This window comes from Pan paniscus, chromosome 18 (assembly GCF_029289425.2).
Source record: "Pan paniscus chromosome 18, NHGRI_mPanPan1-v2.0_pri, whole genome shotgun sequence".
In the NCBI taxonomy this organism is placed as follows: Eukaryota; Metazoa; Chordata; class Mammalia; order Primates; family Hominidae; genus Pan; species Pan paniscus.
In genome coordinates, this window is record NC_073267.2 from 33,980,649 (window position 1) to 34,001,621 (window position 20,973).

A 20,973-nucleotide genomic window follows, 5' to 3' on the forward strand; every position below is an offset into this window, starting at 1 on the left:
CAGCTGAGCAGCACTTTGCTGGCTTGGTGTGAGCCTGGGAGGGCTCAGACTTAACGGCCGGCAGGGATCCCGGACTGGGCCTGAAGGGGAGAGCGTGGTGGTCGTCGCGGAGCCGCCTGTCCTGCTGCCACCGACCCCAGTCTGACCACGCCCTTGGCTGTCATGGCCGGGGGATGCCGGGACTCCTCGGGCTGCATCCTGGGAAGTGTAGTTCCTGGTCCGCACATGGTTAGGAGGTTCTCGGAGAGAGAGCTGGTTTTCCGGTTGCGCTGGCCAAAGGCCGGCCTGAACTGGATCCTGCGGGCCGCTTCTCAGCGGCTTCACCCCCACACCACTCGAATGCACAGATCGGGACACCTCAGCTGGGTGACTTCCCTCGTTGCAATCGGCCTCGGGAGCGGTGCGGCGTGTACCGAGCGGCGCCCCTGGGCTCAGCGCGCTGCAGGCGCCCCCGGCGGATCCTTCACCGAGGCGGGACTGGGGCTGGCGCTAGAGCCGGTGCGGAGCGGTGTTGGTTCAGGCGCTGGCGACAGGGCTATGGCCACGGCAGGGGCCGCGTGCGTCTCAGCGGTGGCGCCTTCGGATCCTATTGGCGCCCGGGACTTAAGCGGGGCCGCCGCTGCTGGACCAGGACGGACTGGAGAAGGAGACGCGGGCCGCCACGGTGACCTCGGGCGTAGGGCCGGCGGCGGCGGGCACGCTGGTGGAAGCGCGGGCCGCGGCGGGGGAGGACATCGGGCCGCAGAGAAAGTGCCGATGGCCTGGGGCAGCGGTGCGAGGGTGGGAAAAACGCAGGATATTGCATCATAGAGACGCGGCCACCTTCGCCCCTGGAGAGCGCCAGTCTCAGGAGCGCCGCACCGGTCACGGGTGGAGGTCAGCCAGGCCTCCGTAAGCGCGGTCCCCTTCCAGGAGTAGCCTTCGCCTGGGCTCTTGAGTAGATGCCAAGTAATTCCGCATCGTCTCTCTAGATATCTGCGCTAAAGGCCACCCGGTCTCCTTATCAGAGGGGCAAAACTCTCCTCGTGGGTCTTCATACCTAATAAAAGTCGGCATCAAACCACTTTCTCAAGGTCAAGTCCAAGGGAACGGGGTGAAGATCCCACAATGTCAGTGAGGCAGCAACCACTGATGTGGTGGCAGGAACCAAACCTTTTTTTTTTTTTTTTTTTTTGAGACGGAGTTTCACTCTGTCTCCCAGGCTGGAGTGCAGTGGCACGATCTCGGCTGACTGCATCCTCTACTTCCCGGGTTCAAGCGATTCTCCTGCCTCAGCCTCCCGAGTAGCTGGGACTGCAGGCGTGCACCACTGCGCCCAGCTAATTTTTGTATTTTTAGAGACAGGGTTTCACCATGTTGGCCAGGCTGGTCTCAAACTCCTGACATCATGATCTGCCTGCCTCGGCCTCCCAAAGTGCTGGGATTACAGGCGTGAGCCACTGTGTCCGGCCAGGAACCAAACTCTTAATAAACATTTCCCATGAGGCTCCGGTGCCGGGAGGATTTGCCTTAATTTTTTGACTGCTTACCACCCCTAGTGGTCCCAGTGGCAGCGGTACCCTGGGCAGCGGCCCAGGGACTGGCAGACCAAAACTACTCCTGGGCCCACCCCGACCTTGGCTGTCTTCTTGGGAGTGAACAGATGTTGGCATCAGTGGTGGACATGCCCGTTTTCAGCCAGACCTTGGGCACTGCCTGTGATTGGCCAGTGGGTTGCCTGATGTAGACCGCTCTCTTCTCAAAACTTCCCTTGCATCCGACGGTGCTACGCTATCCTGTCCTGGTTTTTCTCATACTGTCTTCTGCTGGTCCTCTTCCTCCACCCCTAAACTAGACCTTCTACTTTGCCACTTTGTATGTGTTTATTCATGGTTATGGCTATAGCTAAGCTGATAAGGACCTAACTGCTCCAGCCACTCCTCTTTCCTGAGCTCCAGACCTGGAGAAACACCACTGTTCTTGTGGAGAGAAGAGAGATCATGTCACTCTCAAATATCCCCAAGTGGTACCTTCCCCGAGCTCCTCCAGGGGCTCCACACTGTGGGCTCTGCTCTCTGCCTCTGTCTTCCCATAGTCCCCTCTCTGCTCTAAGCCCATACCCAACTGTTATGCACCCCTGTCCTCCATCCCACCCCCAGCCCATACACCTACTCTTGGGTCTTCTTGCAGCCCTCATCCTTCAGGTCACTTTCCCTGGAAAGCTTCCTGACCCTCCACTGTGGCAGGCACCATCTCTGGGTCCACAGCCCTTCTGCGAAATCTCTGAAGCAGTCACTGCCCTGTGTCTGTTCTTCTGCTGTAGTCACTTTCCTGCAGATTTCTCCAGCACTGGGACTCCTGATAGACCTCAGTGTCCCCAGGGCTTGGCACACAGAGAATGTAGAGTAGCCTTCATTACTTGCTTCTCCTCTCCTCCCACCCCCCTTTCCAGGTGGGGAAGGGAAGGAGACACTGAACCTGCCCTGGGTTGTGGTCAGAGGGGTACAGGAAAGGTGGGGAGACATTTTCTGGCTGGGGCAGGATTCCCCCAATCCCCCATGGCCAGGCCCAGGGCCCAGGAGACTGAGCACTGAGGCAGGCCTGAGATTGGGATGGAGTGGGCACAAAACATGCTTGAGTTCCTGGCCATTCTGGTTTCCTTCACGGACTTGCTTTGGATCTTGGGCAATTGGCTGCCCTTCTCTGAGCCTCAGCCTCTCCACACAGTGAGGGCACAAGGGCTGACATCCTGGCAGTGATGACAAGCCAGGTCTCCACCCACCTCTCCCAGGGTCCCCAAGTGAACCAGGAGTGGTGGATGCCAGCTTCTGAAACTAGATCCTCAGAACTTCCCTGTGGCAGGTTGCGGGTATGGTGGTCAGAGAGGCCTCCCTGGGGCTGCACAGCTGGGCCTGAGCTGGCCAGCGCCAGAGCCACCAGGCGGCCACTCTGCAGTCCTGCTGGTGGGAAGGCCAGGCACCGATGAGAACAGCTTAGCTCGGCTGCCATCTCATCAGATTTATCCCTTTCCGCACCAAGGGACTGCAGCTTAAAACTTCATAAACTCTTCAGCTTCCCACAAGCCAGCAATGGATGGGGATTTTAGGGCCCCTGGGTGAAGGGTGGGCCTGGGGCTGGGCTGAGCTTTTGCAGTCACTCCTGGGCTCCGGCTTAAGGTGAGGCCACGCTCTTTCAGCTCACTTTAGGCTGAAAGAAAAAACAAGAAACACCCAGGAAATCTTATTCCCTTTATTCTCTTCAACTAAGCAACATGACCACCAGTGACACAACACTGTTTTGGACACACAACACTCAAAAGTGGGGCCTCTCTTCACTCCATGGGGACAAGTCAGGTGACTGGGGCTTCCCTAGTGAGGGCAAAGGAGTCTGGGAGCTGCTGACCTCAGGGCAGGTCATGGAACCCCACCTCTTGGCTGTGATGGCTTCAAGTTTCCCCACCATTCAGGATTCATGCCCAGTTCCAAGTTCCCATCTGACCTCCATGTCCATAGCAGTTTCGAGTTTCACTCTAAGCTCTCCCCTCTGCTTTCCCCACTGACTCCCTGACCCTATCTGTTGGGCTCCTCCCTCCACCAGGGCGTTTCTGAGGGGCCTGGGGCCTGCATGTGATTGGACAAGAGGGTTTGGCTGCACAGTGCCTTCCAGACTCAGTTGTGGTGAGCAAATGCTTTGACCCCTGGGCCTTCATCTGAGCCGATCTGAGCAACTCTAGCCACTGCCACCTCCCTGCTTCAATCCTCCCAAGACGTAGCTCACTCTGGGAGGGAAGCTCCTGGTTAAAGGAGCTTGGGGAGGTGGGCAAGAGAGAACACGCCACACCCCAGAGGTATCGAACCCTGCCCCTTTCCTACCGCAAGACGCCTGACCCTACGAACTGTGCTCACATCATCCATCCCGTACAAGAGCCAAGCCCCTTAGCCCTCACCCATCCCTACAACATGTGAGCATCCTACTAAATATGCTACACCCTAGTCCGAAACAGGCCTGCGCCGGCCGTCAATCACACTGCCTGCCTCCCCCCAGACTGGCCTCTGAGCCCCAAAAGCTGCTCCCCAGGCCTCTTCTGGGAACAGATTCCTTAGGCCCGTTTTTGAGAGCATCTGCTTCTGGCTTTGCGAGAGGTTTGTCTTTACAACTTCAGTTTCTGCTACCATCTTGGGGAGGGGGACATCTCCTTAGACTTGGCAGACTTCTCAGTCTTACAGGGCACCCCCTTCGTTGGCATTCTGTTAGGAAGAGACCCACAGGCAGCACCCCCCTCAGTAGTGCTTCCCTTCCTGGCACTTGGGTAGGCTGGGGCGTTATGCAGATGGCAACATGGTTCTCCGCACAATCCTGAGGCCTGCCTTCTCCCTCTCCCCAGCAGGCCTGGCGTTTTCCTCCCACAATGTTTGAGATTTTGATCCTTTTAAATGTGAGGGTCATCCTGCTGGGGCCAGGATAGACAAATGGCGAAGGATTTGCATAAAGGTTGTGTGAAACTTTAGGTCATGGAATTAGAGGTCTCTTCCACAGCTTTGCAAAAATCTGGGTCACCCCTCTCTTGAGACGTGACTCCTGACAGGCCCCACAGCTGGCATCTCAGTCCTCTTACTCCAGGACAGCGCATTACTGGGGTTGGCAAGCACTTCCTTTCTGACCCAGCGCTGAGCAGAGTCCTCTCCTTTTGAAGGGGTCTCCAGGATTAGGGAGTGGGAGTCTTGTTACAGATGTTTCATTCAAGAGTTTTCTCTCTTCCACCATCTCATAGGGCAACAGTCTCTCCCCAGCCACATATGCCCAGGCCTGTGAGCAGGCTTGGCTGTTTATGAACGTGTAACTGTGTGGTGTGGGAGGTGAGATGGGCCTGGCAAGGGAGGCTTTCTCATCCTTCTGTTTCCTTCTGAAGGTTTCTGGCTAAGGAGGAGAGGGGAGCCAAGTGAGTGGAATCCATCCCATCCATCTCAAGGCTGAGATTGGGCTGGATCTCACAACCCTGGAGGGCTCCAGGTACCAGGGTGAAGAGGGTGATACGGCCTCTGCGGACTCTTCAGGGACCTGTGGCTCAGTCTGTGGGGTGTCTGGATCCCCACCAGGGAGGAGGGCTGCCTTATCCTGCGGGGCAGCCTTGCTACCAACAAAGATGAATAGCTGAAGTTTAAAATCAAGTTGCTGGCTAATCAAAGCTTTCTAAGAAATTCTGTGGCCCTGATGACTTGGAGAAGGCTGGGGAGGCCCACACTCAGGCCCTAAGTCTCTGAAGGGCTTTATTCTTTGGAGGTCGACTAGCAGCGGTTCTCCCTCTCCACTGAGGACAGAATTTGAGGAAATGAGCTGCCACTGGCGGCAGTTAGATTTCAGGAAAAACCTCCTGACGGTGAGACCTGAGAATGTGGTGGGAGGCAACCGCCATCCCTGGAGGCCTTGCAGAGTAGAAGTCCCTGGCTGGGCAGGGAGAAAGGGTGGTCCTGCCTGGTGTGGGGAGAACCCTTGCACTCTGAGAGCTGGGACCTGCCTGCTACTTGCAGTTTCGCAAGCTTCCGGAAGCAAGAAGGGGCCTGGAGTTAGCTGGGTTCCATGTGAGCAGTTTCCCCACCTTGGTTTGCTCCCCTCAAAGCAATCTAACAGAAACTGCCCCCTGCTTCCCCCTAATTTTTGTGGTGGTTTCTCAGTATTCTTATACTGACCATGTTTCTGCACCCCAAACTTCAGCCTTTAAAAAGGCTTGCCAATTTGTTTTTTCTTCCCCATTTTGGGGTTTTGATAAGGGATTCCACAGGCCTCTTTCCCTAAAACACACAATTCATCTAACATTGTCCTCAAACCCCAAGGACCCCAGTGCAGTGAGTGGGACCTTTTCTTCCTAGTCTCTGTCTTATCTCCTCTGGGGGCTCCAGAGCTCCTGGTCACTTATTTTTCTCCTATTTTCTTCCTTTTCAGTTCCACCCAGTTCCCACACCACTCCCCCAGCTGAGCATCTTCCTCCATGAGAACTGTCCAGGGCTGCTGGGAGAGAACACTGTGGAACAGTGAGGGAGAGGTGTTTTCTGCATCATCTGAGGGTCGTTACTCCCGGGTCAGTGCCATTGCGGTACTTCCCCGACCCTATAGGATTTTCCTAAGGATTTTGATACAGTTTTATAGGGTTGTTCAGAGACATATTGGGACCTCTTCCTACAATTAATAGGGCTTTTATCCACTATGGTTTATAGGGTTTTTCTGCTACAGACTTAAAGGGCTTTTTTTTTTCCTACATATTTATAGGGTTTCTAACCCAACAGTTTTTCTCTACTGCCTTATAAGTGCTTCCCACCAACAATTTTATAGGGTTTCTCATCACTGGTGTAAAAGCACTATTTTTTCCCAGGGTTCTTTCTCCTCCACTCCACTACCATCTGATAGGGTTATCCTCCCTTCCCCATGTAAATTTTTTGGGGGAAAAAATCCAGTGTTCCTCTCTGGAGAGAGCGAGGCCCCTGGTCTCCAGACCCATTTCACAGGGAGACACCTGGGTGGCAGCTCCTATGGAGCAGGAGGGCTGCGACTTCTGTGAAGCCGTCTCCACACTCGGGGCACAGATAGGGCTTTTCTTCCACTAGGGTTTTGGGGTTTTCCCCTTCTTCCCTTTCCCCATGGCTGCTGCTCTCTGTGGGGGTAGGGGTCTCGCCCTCACCTTCCTGGTCTGTGGACAGGGTGACTGCCTCTGGAGGGGGGTCCTCGGGATTGGGGGTTTTTTCCTGGGTGTGGGTTTCTTGGTGCCGGGTGAGGGCCACGCGGTCGAGGAAGGAGGCCCTGCAATCTGAGCAGCGGTAGGGTCTGGCCCCCAGGGGGCTCCTGAGATGCTCCAGGAGGACGGAAGAGCTCTTCCCCAGCTCTGGACTCTTCTGGGAGCTCTTCCCGCCTGCATGGACTTTCTGGTGCAGCAGCAGCTCAGAGCTGAGGCCAAAGCTTTGTTTGCATTCAGGGCATTTAAAGGGCTTCCCACTTAAGAAGGGGCTGGGCCCTGCGCCTTCCCCTAGGCCAATTCTATAATCAGGAAAGAGAAAGGGCTTTTCGTTGCCGTGGGTGAGCTGATGCTGGAGGAGCACAGAGCGATCCAGGAAGCTCTCTCCGCAGTGGGAGCAGATGTAGGTCTTGGAGGACAGCAGCCCCCGCCTCTGGCTGAAGCCCTCCTGACCCTCCGGCGGCTTAAGGGGCTGTCCGGGGGCCTCCGCTCTGCCCTCCGCAGCCCCGGGGTAGGAATTCCCTCTGAAAGGGAGCCTTGGGGATCGTAACTGAGGAGGTTTGGGGGCTGCGTGTGCGATGAGGCCGTCTGCATTTTTGTAGGGGTTTTCTCCGATGTGGATCCTCTGATGTTGCATGAAGATGCCCTCGTCGTTGAAGCCCTTTCCGCACACGAGACACTTGTGCGGCTTGGCTCCCGGCGGCGGGGTCAGCAGGGAGGGGTCCCCGAGCCCCAGCAGGGTGTCGCCCTGGGCCCTCCGCGCTGGGGTCTTCCCCCTCTCATGGATCACCCGGTGCTGCTCCAGCTCGTGGGCTTCCAGGAAGGCCTTCCCGCAGTCGGAGCACACGAACAGGTTCTCGTCCATGTGCGTGCGGACGTGGGTAATAAGGTTGGAGCTCTGGCTGAAGCTCTTGCCGCACTCGGGGCACTTGTAGGGCTTCTCGCCGGTGTGCGTGCGGCGGTGCTGGATAAGGTGGGAGCTGCGGATGAAGCTCTTGCCGCAGTCGGAACACTTGTAGGGCTTCTCACCGGTGTGGATGCGCTGGTGGCGGATAAGGGTGGAGCTCATGATGAAGCTCTTGCCGCAGTCGGCGCAGATGTAGGGCCGCTCGCCGCGGTGGATGCGCTGGTGGTTGATGAGGTTGGAGCTGACGCTGAAGCTCTTGCCGCACTCTGGGCACTTGTAGGGCCGCTCGCCCGTGTGCGTGCGCTGGTGCCGCAGCAACGTGGCGCTCAGGGTGAAGGTCTTGCCGCACACTGGGCACTTGAACGGGTCCTCGCGCAGGTGAGTCCGCTGGTGCTTGATGAGGGTGGAGCTGTGGCCGAAGCTCTTGCCGCACTCTAGGCACTCGTAGGGCTTCTCGCCTGTGTGCGTGCGCTGGTGCTGGGTCAGCTCCGAGCTCTGGATGAAGCTCTTCCCGCACTCGGTGCAGCGGTATGGCTTCTCGCCCGCGTGGATCTTCTGGTGCTTGAGGAGGTTGTGGTTCTGGCCGAAGCGCTTCCCGCACTCGGGGCACTTGTAGGGTTTCTCGCCTGTGTGGGTGGCCTGGTGCTGGATGAGGTCCGAGCTGCGGTAGAAAGCCCGGCGGCACTCGCCGCACTTGTAGGGCTTCTCGCCGGTGTGGGATCGCTGGTGCTTGATGAGGTTGGTGCTCTGGGTGAAGGCTTTCTCGCACTCCGTGCACTTGTAGGGCTTCTCTCCCGTGTGCGTGCGCTGGTGCTGCACCAGGTTGGAGCTCCAGCTGAAGCACTTGCCGCAGTCGGGGCACTTGTAGGGCTTCTCGCCGGTGTGCGTGCGCTGGTGCTGCACCAGGTGCGAGCTCTGCGTGAAGCTCTTGCCGCACTCGGAGCAGGTGTTGGGCCGCTCTCCCGTGTGGATGCGCTGGTGCCGCAGCAGCTTGGACCACTGGCTGAAGCTCTTGCCGCACTCGTTGCAGATGTAGGGCTTCTCCGCCCCCGCCGGGCGGCCCTGCACCAGCTCCCGCAGGCTGGGCTCGTTGGCGGGGACGACTGGGGGGCTGTTCCATGTGGTGAGAGCGCCCCACTGCCAGCTGGCCTCGCAGGCCTTGGTCCAGTCAGATGGGGTAGGGACTACCTCCGGGGCTGGGGGGTCCAGGGGGGTCTGGTGGTCCAAGGGATTGGAGTGACCCAGTGGGGTTGGGGGGTTCTGGGGGACAGAGGAGTCCTGGGAGGGTCTCTCCAGGGACATCTCTGTTGAGTCCTTGGATTCTGGACTCTGAGCCGGGTCTCCCATGATGATCTCCTCCCCAGAACTTTCCTGCGGAGGGCTCTCCTCTTCGTTTTCACTCTCGGCACCTACAGAAAGAAAGGGAGTCTACAGCCCCCAGCCCCTTTCAGAACACGGGGTTTGGTCTCTCTTCCCTCCCCTGGGTGTCCCCCAGAGTCCAGGCCCCTCCCTGAGCCGGGACCACCGTCTTGCCGGGACCGCAGCCCCTTCTTGTGCCCCTCACCTCTGTGAGCATCGCTGGGGCTCTGTTCCGGACCCTGCAGATCCGGGCCCCACAGCGCAGTCTCGGGCTCCATCCCAGAGCTCAGGACTGCAGTGTTCCAGGGACCCTGCGGGGGAAGACAGCGATGAGCGCACACTGGGAGCTGATTTTGCACTTTGCTTTATTCCCCCTGAACCTCACTCCCACCCTGCCCCGCCCCATTCCTCCTTGTGTGAACTTCAGTGTCCTCCCACCCCATTTTTCTGGGCACGGGTTCTTGCTGTGGCCCCCTTCCCCTGCAGGCCTGATTCTCACTCCAGATCTTAAGCGCACAGCTAAGCAAGCAGGTGAATTTAAGAGCATAATTAAAAACTCATCACTCATAAGCCTTTGAACCCAGGATGGGGGCTGGAGCGGTCTCTGACATCCACAGGGGAAGGAGGTTTTCACCCCATACCTCTGATGCCCAGAGGCTGGGAAACCTGTTATTTGCTAATCAGAGGAAGCTCATTAAGACTCTAATTTTCCTCTTAATGGGGCTGCTAATTGAGACCAATAAACTTTTCTGTGCCCCAGAGTGAACCGAGGCTGCCTGAGACACTTAAAGGGTTAAGAAAAAAAACACCCCAGTTTCCCAGAGGAGACAGAGGCCCTCTAAAAGGACTGGGGCACTTTCCTGTTATCCAAGCACAGAAAGAGGGTCAGGCTGGAGGTGGGGAGAGGGGCAGTTTAAAGCTGCATCTGCAGGAACCGCCCAGAGGAAGAGAAAAAGTAAGGAGAAGGGGAGGATGGATGCTTGTGTGAACACCTGCGGCAGACCCAGTGCCTGCCATGGTGTCATTTCTCTCACCCAGTCCTCCCACAGCCTGGTGAGGAGACCCAGGAATCAGGCTGTCCATTTTACAGATTAGTACATCAACGCCTGGGGAAACCTCTTCAAGGTCAAGGCTGGGAAGTGGCAGAGCTAAGATGATAAAAGCAGGGCTCCATATCTGGCTCACCCCTGTCTCTGAGAGCACGAGGTGACCTTGGGAGTCATGTGAGACTCATGCTCGTGGGAGGCTGGCAGGAGACAGGTGATGAGGACAGCTCATGGGGAGCCTGCTGGCAGTGAGAATAGGCTGGAGAAATTCCTGGGACCCAGAGGTTTCCCAGGCTAGAAAAGGAGGAGTTGGACCCAGGGACTAGGCCTGCTGGTCTGCACCCATGAGCTGGAACCATACTCCCCACCAAAGCCCTCCTATCCCCACTCCTGCCCGGACCCTCCTACTCCTTTTGTTCTGCTTTCTTGAGGCTGTTTCCCAAGCCTAGCCTGGCACTGAATAGGTGCTCCAGAAACTTTGTTGAATGAATGAATGAGTGAGATGTCCCTAGCCCCTGGAACACCTGTTTGGTCTAATGCCTTTAAAGATCAGTTTGCAAGGGGATGGCAGCAAAGGAGCAGGAGTTCCAAGTGGCCCCCTGGTAAAATAAATAAGTAAATAAATAAATAAATAAAAACAGCCAGCTGTCACTCCAAAAATGGTGAGATGAGTTCAGGATGAGGGAATGGGGCCACAGGAACAAAGCGCTTGAAGGAGGTCCCACACCATTTACACCCTGCAGAGAATCCCTGGGTGGGGCCTGGAAACTTTGGATGGCTGTGTGAGGTGGGCGCTGTGTGCACAGGGGCAGTGGGGCAAGGGAGACATGGCAGGAGGCAGCTGAGAGGTGACCAAGGTGAAGCAAGACTGGCTGCACCCTGCCAAAGAGCGGTAGGAGAGACAGAAGTTAGCGTTTAGGAAGTAAATTAATTTCTTCATCTCTGCAGCTACTTAAGCTCCGAGAATCCCCCCTCCCCGCCTGTAAGTGTCTTTGGGGTGGTGGAAGCGGAGACCTCTGCCACACTGGGGGCTGCCTGATGTCCGGTCCGGGAAGGATGCCCTGCTGTGTTTGCTGGGGACAGGTAAGAGTTTGTGGACCTCGATGGTCTCCAAAAAATTCTCCCCTAGTGGTCCAGAGTAGGAGGGAAAGGGTTAATGACAGGGCCGACACAGAGCATGGACGTGGGAAGACCGAGGGAGGCCGAGGCGCTGGGAGCCCAGGCGCCAGGCACGCCAGCCTGAGACCTCGCGATGGCCCCACTGCAGAGGGAGGGAATGAGGAGCCGCCTCCCGAGAGATGTGGGGAACGGCCCAGGGTGACCCTGACATGGAGGCGGCGGGAATGCGGCCGCCCGGCCCGGCCCCCCCCACCGCTTGGCCCCGGACTTCTGCTCCCCCGGAGCCGCGACCCCCGTCCCGCTGCTGATACAGAGCCTGGGCATCCGCCCCTGCCCCGGCCCCCGGGGTCCCGGCTCCTTCCAGCACTGCCAGGCTCCTCCAGGGCTGCGCTGGCAGCGCTGGTCCCCGGCCCCGGCCGATCCCTCTTCCCAGAATCCCCAGGCTCCCCTCCCCCGCCACCGACCCCCGCGCTTCCCAGAATCCTCGGCCCTCCGCGCCCCCCGCCCGCCCCCACCCCGGCCACAGCCCCAGGCGCGGGTGGGGGGCTCAGGCCCGGGCTCCCGGCCCCCGCCTCCCGGGCCCCATTGTTCCCCGGCGGCCGTCCCGGGCACTCCAGGCCACCCCCCGGGAACCCAGGCGTCCCCAACTCACGGCTCTGGGGTCTGGGAAAAGCCGGAAGGCGGAATCCAGCCCCAGGGGACTTAACCCCTTCAGTGCCCTGCCTCGGGGGACGGACTGGGCGCCGAGGACTCTGGGGTCCTTCTCAAGGGGTGATTCCAGGCTGAGGACCCGGGGACCAGTTCAGGGTGACTGGGACGGAGCAGGAAGTGACCCCAGCTTCCCGGGCCCCTCTAGCCTGGAGTCAGAGCATCAGCTCTATGGGATTTAACCCTTTGCCTCCCGCAGCCTGGGGAAAAAAGGGGACAGCGGTGGGAGCAGGGAGGAGGCTGGGACGACGCCCCTGTCCCCGTCTCCAGTGGGAGCAGGCAGCGTGGGCATCTGGGAGAGCCCCGATGCCCGCGAGGGTCCCTGGGCTTCTGGCCGCTCTTCATCTCGCAGGGGCTCCGCCGGCCGCGCCCGGAAAGCCCTATCTCAGATTTGGCGGCTGCTGATCCCCTGAGGCCAGTCTTTGTTTGGACTAACCCTGGGATGGGGCTGGGGTGGGAGCAGGGGCTGGCAGAGCAGACCTGAGAGGGAACACCCTACGCACTAAACATGGCCTTGATGCTTGATGGAAGTCATGGCTGCAGGAGTTGGGACTGCAGGAACAAGCACAGCCGGGAAGGATTTGCAATAGCCTGTGTTCCAGCCCCTCTTCTCCAAACACCTCCCCTCAGAGGAGGAAACTGAGGCTCACGGTGGCAGGAAAGAAGCCAGTGGGGGTTCCCTGGCCAAGGAGGGAGAACCTCTTTTCTCACAGCTCAGAGGGCACCCGGCTCACAGCAGAAGAAACCTTTAAAAACCCAGGAACACTGGTGGCCTCTCAACGTCCAAGTTATCTATGCTCGCAATTTTTACAGCCTTTCTTTCTTGTCTTCCTTATCACAGTCCCATGGGATAAGGTTGCCCATCATCCCCATTTCACCGGGGAGGAAACCAAGGTGTGAGAAGCGACTGGTGTACTTAAGGCCACCTGATTCTTTCAGTTCAACACATTGCATTATTATTCCTGGGCACTGTGGTTAACACTGGGGTGGGCATACCTCAGAGATACATGGAAATTGGGCTTTCTACCCTTGGGAAGTTTGGTATTGTGTATGTGTTACAAACACAGAGGAATCCTGGGAGCGTGCAGAGGGCTCTGTCCAGAGACTGAGAGGCTGGGGGGAAGAGTAAACCAAAGGTCAGAAATTACTAAAGGCAGCTGGGTGCGGTGGCTCACGCCTGTAATCCCAACCCTTTGGGAGACCAAGGCAGGCGGATCACTTGAGGTCAGGAGTTTGAGACCAGCCTGGACAACATGGTGAAACCATGTCTCTACTAAAAATACAAAAATTAGCCGGGCGCAGTGGCTCATGCCTATAATCCCAGCACTTTGTGAGGCCGAGGCAGGCAGATCGCTTGAGCCCGGGAGGCAGAGGTTGCAATGAGCCAAGATTGAGCCACTGCACTGCAGCCTGGACGACAGAGCGAGATCCTGTCGCAAAAAAAAAAAAAAAAAAAAAAAAAAAGGAGAAAGGGAGGGAGAGAAAGAGAGAAAAGGAAGGAAGGAAGGAAGGAAAAGAGAAAACAGGAAAGAGAAGAAATTGCTAAAGGCCAGGCCTGGTGGCTCATGCCTGTAATCCCAGCACTTTGGGAGGCTGAGGCAGAAGGGTAACTTGAGCCCAGGAGTTTGAAGGCTGGGCAACATAGTGAAACCCTGTCTCTACAAAAAACTTAAAAACAATTAGCTGGGCAGGGCGCGGTGGCTCATGCCTGTAATCCCAGCACTTTGGGAGGCCAAGGTGGGTGGATCACCTGAGGTCAGGAGTTCAAGACCAGCCTGACCAACATGGAGAAGCCCCATCTCTACTAAAATACAAAAATTAGCCCAGCATGGTGGTGCATACCTGTAATCACAGCTGCTTGGGACGCTGAGGCAGGAGAAGCGCTTGAACCTGGGAGGCGGAGATTGCAGTGAGCTGAGATCGTGCCATTGCACTCCAGCCTGGGCAACAAGAGCAAAACTCGGTCTCAAAAAAAAGAAAGACAACAACAACAACAACAACAAAAACAAACAATTACCCTGGCATGGTGGTGCATCGCTATGGTCACAGCTACTTGGGCTGAGGCAGGAGAATCACTTAATTCTGGGAGGTGGAGGCTGTAGTGAGCCATGATTGCACCACTGCACTCCAGCCTGGGTGGCAGAGTGAGACCCTGTCTCAAAAAAAAAAAAAAGTCCGGGCAGGGCACGGTGGCTTATGCCTGTAATCCCAGCACTTTGGGAGGCCAGGGCGGGCAGATCATGAGGTCAGGAGATTGAGATCATCCTGGCTAACATGGTGAAACCCTGTCTCTACTAAAAATACAAAAAATTAGCCGGGAGTGGTGGCACATACCCGTAGTCCCAGCCACTTGGGAGGCTAAGGCAGGTGAATCTCTTGAACCTGGGAGGTGGAGGTTGCAGTGAGCCGAGATCATGCCACTGCACTCCAGCCTGGGTGACAGAGCGAGACTCTCATCTCAAAAAAAAAAAAAAAAAAGATGGTTTGGCGAGGTGGCTCACGCCTGTAATCCCAGCACTTTGGGAGGCTGAGGTGGGCAGATCGCTTGTGGGCAGGAGTTCAAGACCAGCCTGGCCAACATGGTGAAACTCTGTCTCTACTAAAAATACAAAAAATTAGCCGGGCATGGTGGCGTGCACCTGTAATCCCTGTTACTCAGGAGGCTGAGGCAGGAGAATCACTTAAAACCCAGGAGGTGGAGGTTGCAGTGAGTCGAGATGGCGCCACTGCACTCCAGCCTGGGCAACAAGAGCAAGACTCAGTCTCAAAATAATAATAATAATAGTAATAATTTAAAAAAAAATTAGGCCAGGCGCAGTGACTCACGCCTGTAATCCCAGCACTTTGGGAGGCCGAGGCAGGCGGATCATGAGGTCAGGAGATCAAGACCATCCTGGCTAACACGGTGAAATCCAGTCTCTACTAAAAATACAAAAAATTAGCTGGGCATGGTGGCAGGCGCCTGTAGTCCCAGCTACTTGGGAGGCTGAGGCAGGAGAATGGCGTGAACCTGGGAGACGGAGCTTGCAGTGAGCCGAGATCGTGCCACTGCACTCCAGCCTGGGCGACAGAGCAAGACTCCGTCTCAAAAAACAAACAACAACAACAACAACAACAACAAAAAACACACATTAAAAATTGCCTGGCATGGTGGCTCATGCCTGTAATCCCAGCACTTTGGGAGGCTGAGGTGGGAGGATTACCTGAAGTCAGGAGTTCAAGACCAGCCTGGCCAACATGGTGAAACCCCGTCTCTACTAAAAATACAAAAATTAGCTGGGGCTGGCTGGGCGCAGTGGCTCACGCCTATAATCCCAGCACTTTGGGTTGCTGAGGCAGGCGGATCACGAGGTCAGGAGTTCGAGACCAGTCTGACCAACATGGTGAAACCCCGTCTCTACTAAAAATACAAAAATTAGTTGGGCATAGTGGCGCACACCTGTAATCCCAGCTACTCAGGAGGCTGAGGCAGGAGAATTGCTTGAACCCGGGAGGTGGAGGTTGCAGTGAGCAGAGATCGCACTACTGCACTCCAGCCTGGGTGACAGAGTGAGACTGGACATAGTGGTATGCACCTGTAGTCCTAGCTACTCTGGAGGCTGAGGCATGAGAATTGCTTGAACCCAGTTGGTGGAGGTTGCAGTCAGCTGAGATCATGCCACTGCACTCCACCCTGGGTGACATAGTAAGACTCTATCTCAAAAAGAAAAAAAAATTAAAAATTGAATTTCTTGCTTCTTTATTGATTGATTGATTGAGACAGAGTCTCGCACTGTCCCCCAGGCTAGAGTACAGTGGTGCAATCTTGGCTCACTGCAAGCTCTGCCTCCCGGGTTCACACCATTCTCCTGCCTCAGTCTTCTGAGTACCTGGGACTGCAGGCACCTACCACCACACCCGGCTAATTTTTTTGTATTTTTAGTAGAGACAGGGTTTCACTGTGTTAGCCAGGATGGTCTCAATCTCCTGACGCTGTGATCCGCCCACCTCAGACTCCCAAAGTGCTGGGATTACAGGCCTGAGCCACCGCGCCTGGCCTGAATTTCCTGCTTCTTTGGAAAATCCAAAGATGTGGCAATGTGATCCACATTTTCACATGTCAGTAACTGGCTGTTGCTGGGCAGCTTGCGTCTTTACAGGGCACTGACCTGCCAGCTGGTCACCATCCCTGTCACTCCTCTGTGTCCCCAACCCTGAGGCCAAGGTGGCTTCATTATATGAATGGTCCTTCACTGCTGATGTTCCAACTCCCGTTTAACTGTAGGTATAGATTCTGGACCCCTTAGTCTGTGTCTCCAAGGTTCAGAGTAATTTTTTATTTTTAGAGACAGTGTCTTGCTGTCACCCAGGCTGGAGTGCAGTGGCATGATCATAGCTCACAGCAGCCTTGAATTTCTACGCTCAAGCAATCCTCCCACCTTAGCCTCTCAAGTAGCTGAAGCTACAGGTGCGTGCCACCATGCCTGGCTAACTTAATTTAAAATTTTTTTGTTCCTCACAAAACTTCTTCCTGAATAATTTTTTAAATATTTTATAGAAATAGGATCTCACTATATTGCCCAGGCTGGTCTCAAACTCCTGGATTCAAGCAGTCCTCCCATCTTCACCCCGCAAAGTGCTGAGATTATGGGCATAAGCCACCACGCACAGCTCCAGAGTAACACATGAGGATGGTGCCTGCTGACATAGTTACATTTATTGAGCACTTATGCACTAGGCACTGTGTTTGCATGTAATGACTCCTTAAACCTCCACAACTCATGGCACCATTATTATTATCATCCTGGGACAGAAAGGGTAAGTCACTTGCACACAAGTCACCAGTGGCAGGAGTGGATTTAAACCCACGCACAGTGACTTCAGAGCCACCGTGGATCCTAAACACGTCTCTCCTGCTCAGATGGGCCCAAGCGTGTCTGGGACCCAAGGGTGAGCCTCTCAGTCCCTCCGTCTTCTCCCTCAGAGTTGGAGAGAGGAGCTGGGAAGGGCAGGGCACCCCCATTTGGGCCAATACATCCTCCAGGAAGAGTCTGGGTGTCCTGCTCCTAGGGATATAAAGGCTGCCATGTCCTCTTGCCCTCAATCAGCTGGCATCGCAGCCATGGCAGCAACCTGCCTGGCAGGGGAGCTCTTGCAGGGATGTAGAGGATCCCACCCCCACACCTGTCATGAACAACTCACCCAATGCTCTTCTCTTTGTTTGTTTGTTTGAGACGAGTGTTGCTGTGTTGCCCAGGCTGGAGTGCAGTGGCACGGTCTCGGCTCACTGCAACCTCCACCTCCTGAGTTCAAGGGATTCTTCTGCCTCCCGAGTAGCTGGGACTACAGACACATACCACCACGCCCAGCTAATTTTTGTATTTTTAGTAGAGACGGGGTTTCACCATATTGGCCAGGCTGGTCTCGAACTCCTGACCTCATGATCTGCCTGCCTCGGCCTCCCAAAGTGCTTGGATTACAGGCGTGAACCACCATGCCCGGCCCAATGCTCTTCTTAGTTATGGGCCTTATGCCCCGAGGGGCTGCAATAACAGTGAGTTCCTGGCCAGGTGCGGTGGCTCACACCTGTAATCCCGTCTCTACTAAAAATACAAAAATTAGCTGGGCATGATGGTGGGCGCCCGTAATCCCAGCTACTTGGGAGGCTGAGGCAGGAGAGTCACTTGAACCCAGGAGGCAGATGTTGCAGTGAGCCAAGATCATGCCACTGCATTCCAGCCTGAGCGACAGAGCAAAACTGCATTTCAAAACAAAAAACAAACAAAAAAGTGAGGTCCTGGAGGTAGACCCGGGTCCAAACCTGCGGCAGCACTCCTTTCGAGGGGGCACCAGCTGCGGGGAGTCTGTCCCTTGCAGACCCCTGACCTGGCGATGGATGAATAAAGTATAATGGCACACAGATACTCTGCTCTGCCACTCCAGCTGAGGGTCCAAGCCGCTTACAGGCTCCGTGCTGAGTCCTGTAAATAGTTGCAACTGCGACCCTGATCAGCTAGTCAGACTCATATTTATTCAGTAAGATTAATTAACAAAAGCTTGAGTCAACACCATTAGAAGGTAATTGACATTGCGGACTTCCCGAGTAAAAAGCACTTAAGCATCTGGTACATCAAAAGTTAGTTTTAAGATCGAATGAGTAAAGAAGCTAGCTAGGTAAACTACTCTGCCTTTATTACTACTTTAATTTGTTAAAAAGTAAAGAACAGGTTGCCTTCAACCATATCTACTACTGAAGCTAATGCAAACTTCTCGGCCTTCCAAGAAGATTTGTATCTATCTCTAAAACTATCTAATATTTTTCCTACCAGCCTGACTGAATCCCAATACAAACCCTGCACCATCCTCACTGGCTGGTGTGGTCTTGGGCAACTCTTGGAGATTCAGCTTCCTCTTCTTTGGGAAGAAGATGAGTCTTGGTACCCAAGGGACAGAGGGGTAAATGAGATAATGTGTGTCCAAGCACTTGGGAAGAATGTGTTCCCTCTCCCAAAGGAGGTGACCAGCGGAGCCGGGTTGGCCTCACTCTTCCTTGTCTGAGCTCACAGCCCTTGGCCTGGTAGATAGGAGATAGAGGATTCTCAAAGCCATGTCCTGAGATGACACCGGGAGTGTTTAACCTGTGAGGACTCACCATCATAAGCTCCAACCTCTGGTGTCTGGCCAGGGATACTCTAGAGGGCAGGATGGTGATGCTGGAGGGACCCATGCTGTTCCACGCCTGAGGCACCCTCTCACATGAAGAGGGTCTCACCGCAGGCAGGGGAGGCTGCAGAGGCCACCGTCAGGCCAGGTGGGCCTCCTTCCTGGAGACATGTGAGCCACAGGTGTGCTGGCGGCTGCTTTTCAGGACTGCAGTCCTTAAATGTGGGGCAAGAGCTGAGGCTGAGGAGCTAGCAGGCCCCTCCCACCTTGGGATTTCATGATCAGTCACTTACTGCCCAAAAACCTACCATGTCTCCCTAATGCTTCACACATCAGACCTCCTGCCCTACTGGTGCCTGCTAACAGCTGCATTTCCCAAGGCTCAGACCTGAGCCCCTCCCTTGTGTTCTCTTCCTGAAAAATCTCAATGTGGCCAATTCCAAAATCCCTAGATGTCCACTGCTCAGCCCGTAGCCCTCTCCTCACTGCCATCCCCTTGTTTTTTTGTAGTTGTTTGTTTTTTGAGACAAGAGTCTCACTCTGTCACCAGGCTGGAGTGCAGTGGCGCAATCTCGGCTTACTGCAACCTCCACCTCCCAGGTTGAAATGATTCTCCTGCCTCAGCCTCCTGAGTAGCTGGGACTACAGGCGTGCGCCATCTCACGCCCAGCTAATTTTTGTATTTTTAGTAGAGACAGGGTTTCACCATGTTCGCCAGGCTGGTCTTGAACTCCTGACCTCAAGTGATCCCCTCAACTCAGCCTCCCAAAGTGCTGGGATTACAGGCATGAGCCACTGTGCCCGGCCCCGCCCCCCTGTTTTTAAGACACAGGGTCTGGCTCTGTCACCCAGGCTGGAGGGCAGTGGCGTGATCACAGCTCACTTCAGCCTTGACCTCTTGGGCTCAAGTGGTCCTCCTGTCTCAGTTTCCTAACTAGTTGGGACTATAGGCATGGGCCACCGCACCCCCTTAATTTTTTTATTTTTTGTAGAGACAGGGTCTTGCTCTGTTGCTCAGGCTAATCTCAAACACCTAGTCTTGAACTCCTGGTCTATAACTCCTGACCTCAAGTGATCCTCCCACCTCAGCCTCCCAAAGTGCTAGGATTACAGGCATGAGCCACCGCCTCCTCACTTTGTTCCTTATCTCCATTTGCCTAACAGATCTTTCCACTAGGCCATCACCACAGATTCACCAGCTCCATTCTCCTACACCACACCTGATCATTCTGTTCCCCAAGGCCTGAGGGATCCACCCCCTTAATCAGTAGATCCTGATTCCTGTGGTGCTCCTGCTGCCCTCACCCCCCACCCCAGGCCACTGGAGCCCTCAGGTCCTCATTCCTGAATCACCACAGTGACTTTCAAATGGGTTGTCCCCACTCCAGCCCCCTTCACTTCTCCCTGCCCATCTGGTGCCCCATCTGGTGCCCCATACTGGATCTTCCTAAAAGTACCAGTATGGGGCCGGGCACGGTGGCTTACGCCTGTAATCCCAGCACTTTGGGAGGCCGAGATGGGTGGATCACAAGGTCAGGAGATCGAGACCATCCTGGCTAACACGTGAAACCCCGTCTCTACTAAAAATACAAAAAAATTAGCCAGGCGCAGTGGCGGGTGCCTGTAGTCCCAGCTACTCAGGAGGCTGAGGCAGGAGAATGGCGTGAACCCGGGAGGCGGGGCTTGCAGTGAGCCGAGATCGCGCCACTGCACTCCAGCCTGGGCGATAGAGCGAGACTCTGTCTCAAAAAAAAAAAAAAAAAGGTACCAGTATGTTCCCCCTTCAGAACCCTCTGTGGTCCTTATTATCTTTTTTCTTTTTTTCTTTTTTTTTTGAGACGGAATCTCACTCTGTCACCCAGGCTAGAGTGCAGTGGTGCAATCTTCGCTCACTTAAATTTCCACCTCCCAGGTTCCAGCAATTCTCCTGCCTCAGCCTCCCAAGTAGCTGGGACTACAGGTACACACCACCAAGCCTGGCTAATTTTTGCATTTAGTAGAGACAGGGTTTGACCATATTGGCCAGGCTGGTCTCAAACTCCTGACCTTGTGATCTGCCCGCCTTGACCTCCCAAAGTGCTGGGATTACAGGTGTGAGCCACCACGCCCAGCCAGGTCCTTATCATCAGTAGAGGGCTTAAACACAGTTGTTGTTTTGTTTTTTAAATCATGGTATTTTTATATTTTTTAAAAAATCAGCATAACTTTAAGCTATAGAAAATCATATATAAATGGGTAAATAAAATAAATGTATAGGCCGGGCACAGTGGCTCACGCCTGTAATCCCAGCAGTTTGGGAGGCCGAGGCAGGCGGATCACTGGAGGTCAGGAGTTCGAGACCAGCCTAGCCAACATGGTGAAACCCGGTCTCTACTAAAATTCAAAAATTAGCCAGGTGTGGTAGCTCAGGCCTGTAATCCCAGCTACTCAGGAGGCTGAGGCTGGAGAATCTCTTGAACCTGGGAGACACAGGTTGCAGTGAGCCAAGA

The 20,973-nt window shown here is 55.2% G+C and overlaps 1 protein-coding gene across 3 annotated transcripts; it reads right to left on the reverse strand.

Moving 5' to 3' along the window:
* Positions 1-3,213: 3,213 nt before the first annotated feature.
* ZNF629 (zinc finger protein 629) lies at positions 3,214-15,430 on the reverse strand. Of its 3 annotated transcripts, none has more exons than XM_063597564.1 (3): positions 11,787-15,430; positions 9,175-9,280; positions 3,214-9,038 (listed from the first exon to the last, which is right to left on the reverse strand). In XM_063597564.1, the coding sequence occupies exons 2-3, from the start codon at positions 9,184-9,186 to the stop codon at positions 6,474-6,476; spliced, it is 2,577 nt and encodes an 858-aa protein (XP_063453634.1). In that variant the 5' UTR covers positions 9,187-9,280; positions 11,787-15,430; the 3' UTR covers positions 3,214-6,473. The 3 variants fall into 3 exon arrangements, with proteins under 3 accessions (XP_063453634.1, XP_003807525.1, XP_034795936.1); XM_003807477.5 differs by having other exon boundaries at positions 3,214-9,019; positions 11,787-15,429; XM_034940045.3 differs by lacking the exon at positions 11,787-15,430 and adding an exon at positions 10,155-11,566 and having other exon boundaries at positions 3,214-9,019.
* Between the last annotated feature and the right edge of the window lie 5,543 nt (positions 15,431-20,973).

Coding starts and splice junctions, on each gene's coding strand:
- ZNF629 (XM_003807477.5), bottom strand. CDS start 9,247: ATGGAGCCCGAGACTGCGCTGTGGGGCCCGGATCTGCAGGGTCCGGAA. Junction 9,020..9,174: donor CCCCAGCGATGCTCACAGAG/GTGAGGGGCACA, acceptor TTCTTTCTGTAG/GTGCCGAGAGTGAAAACGAA.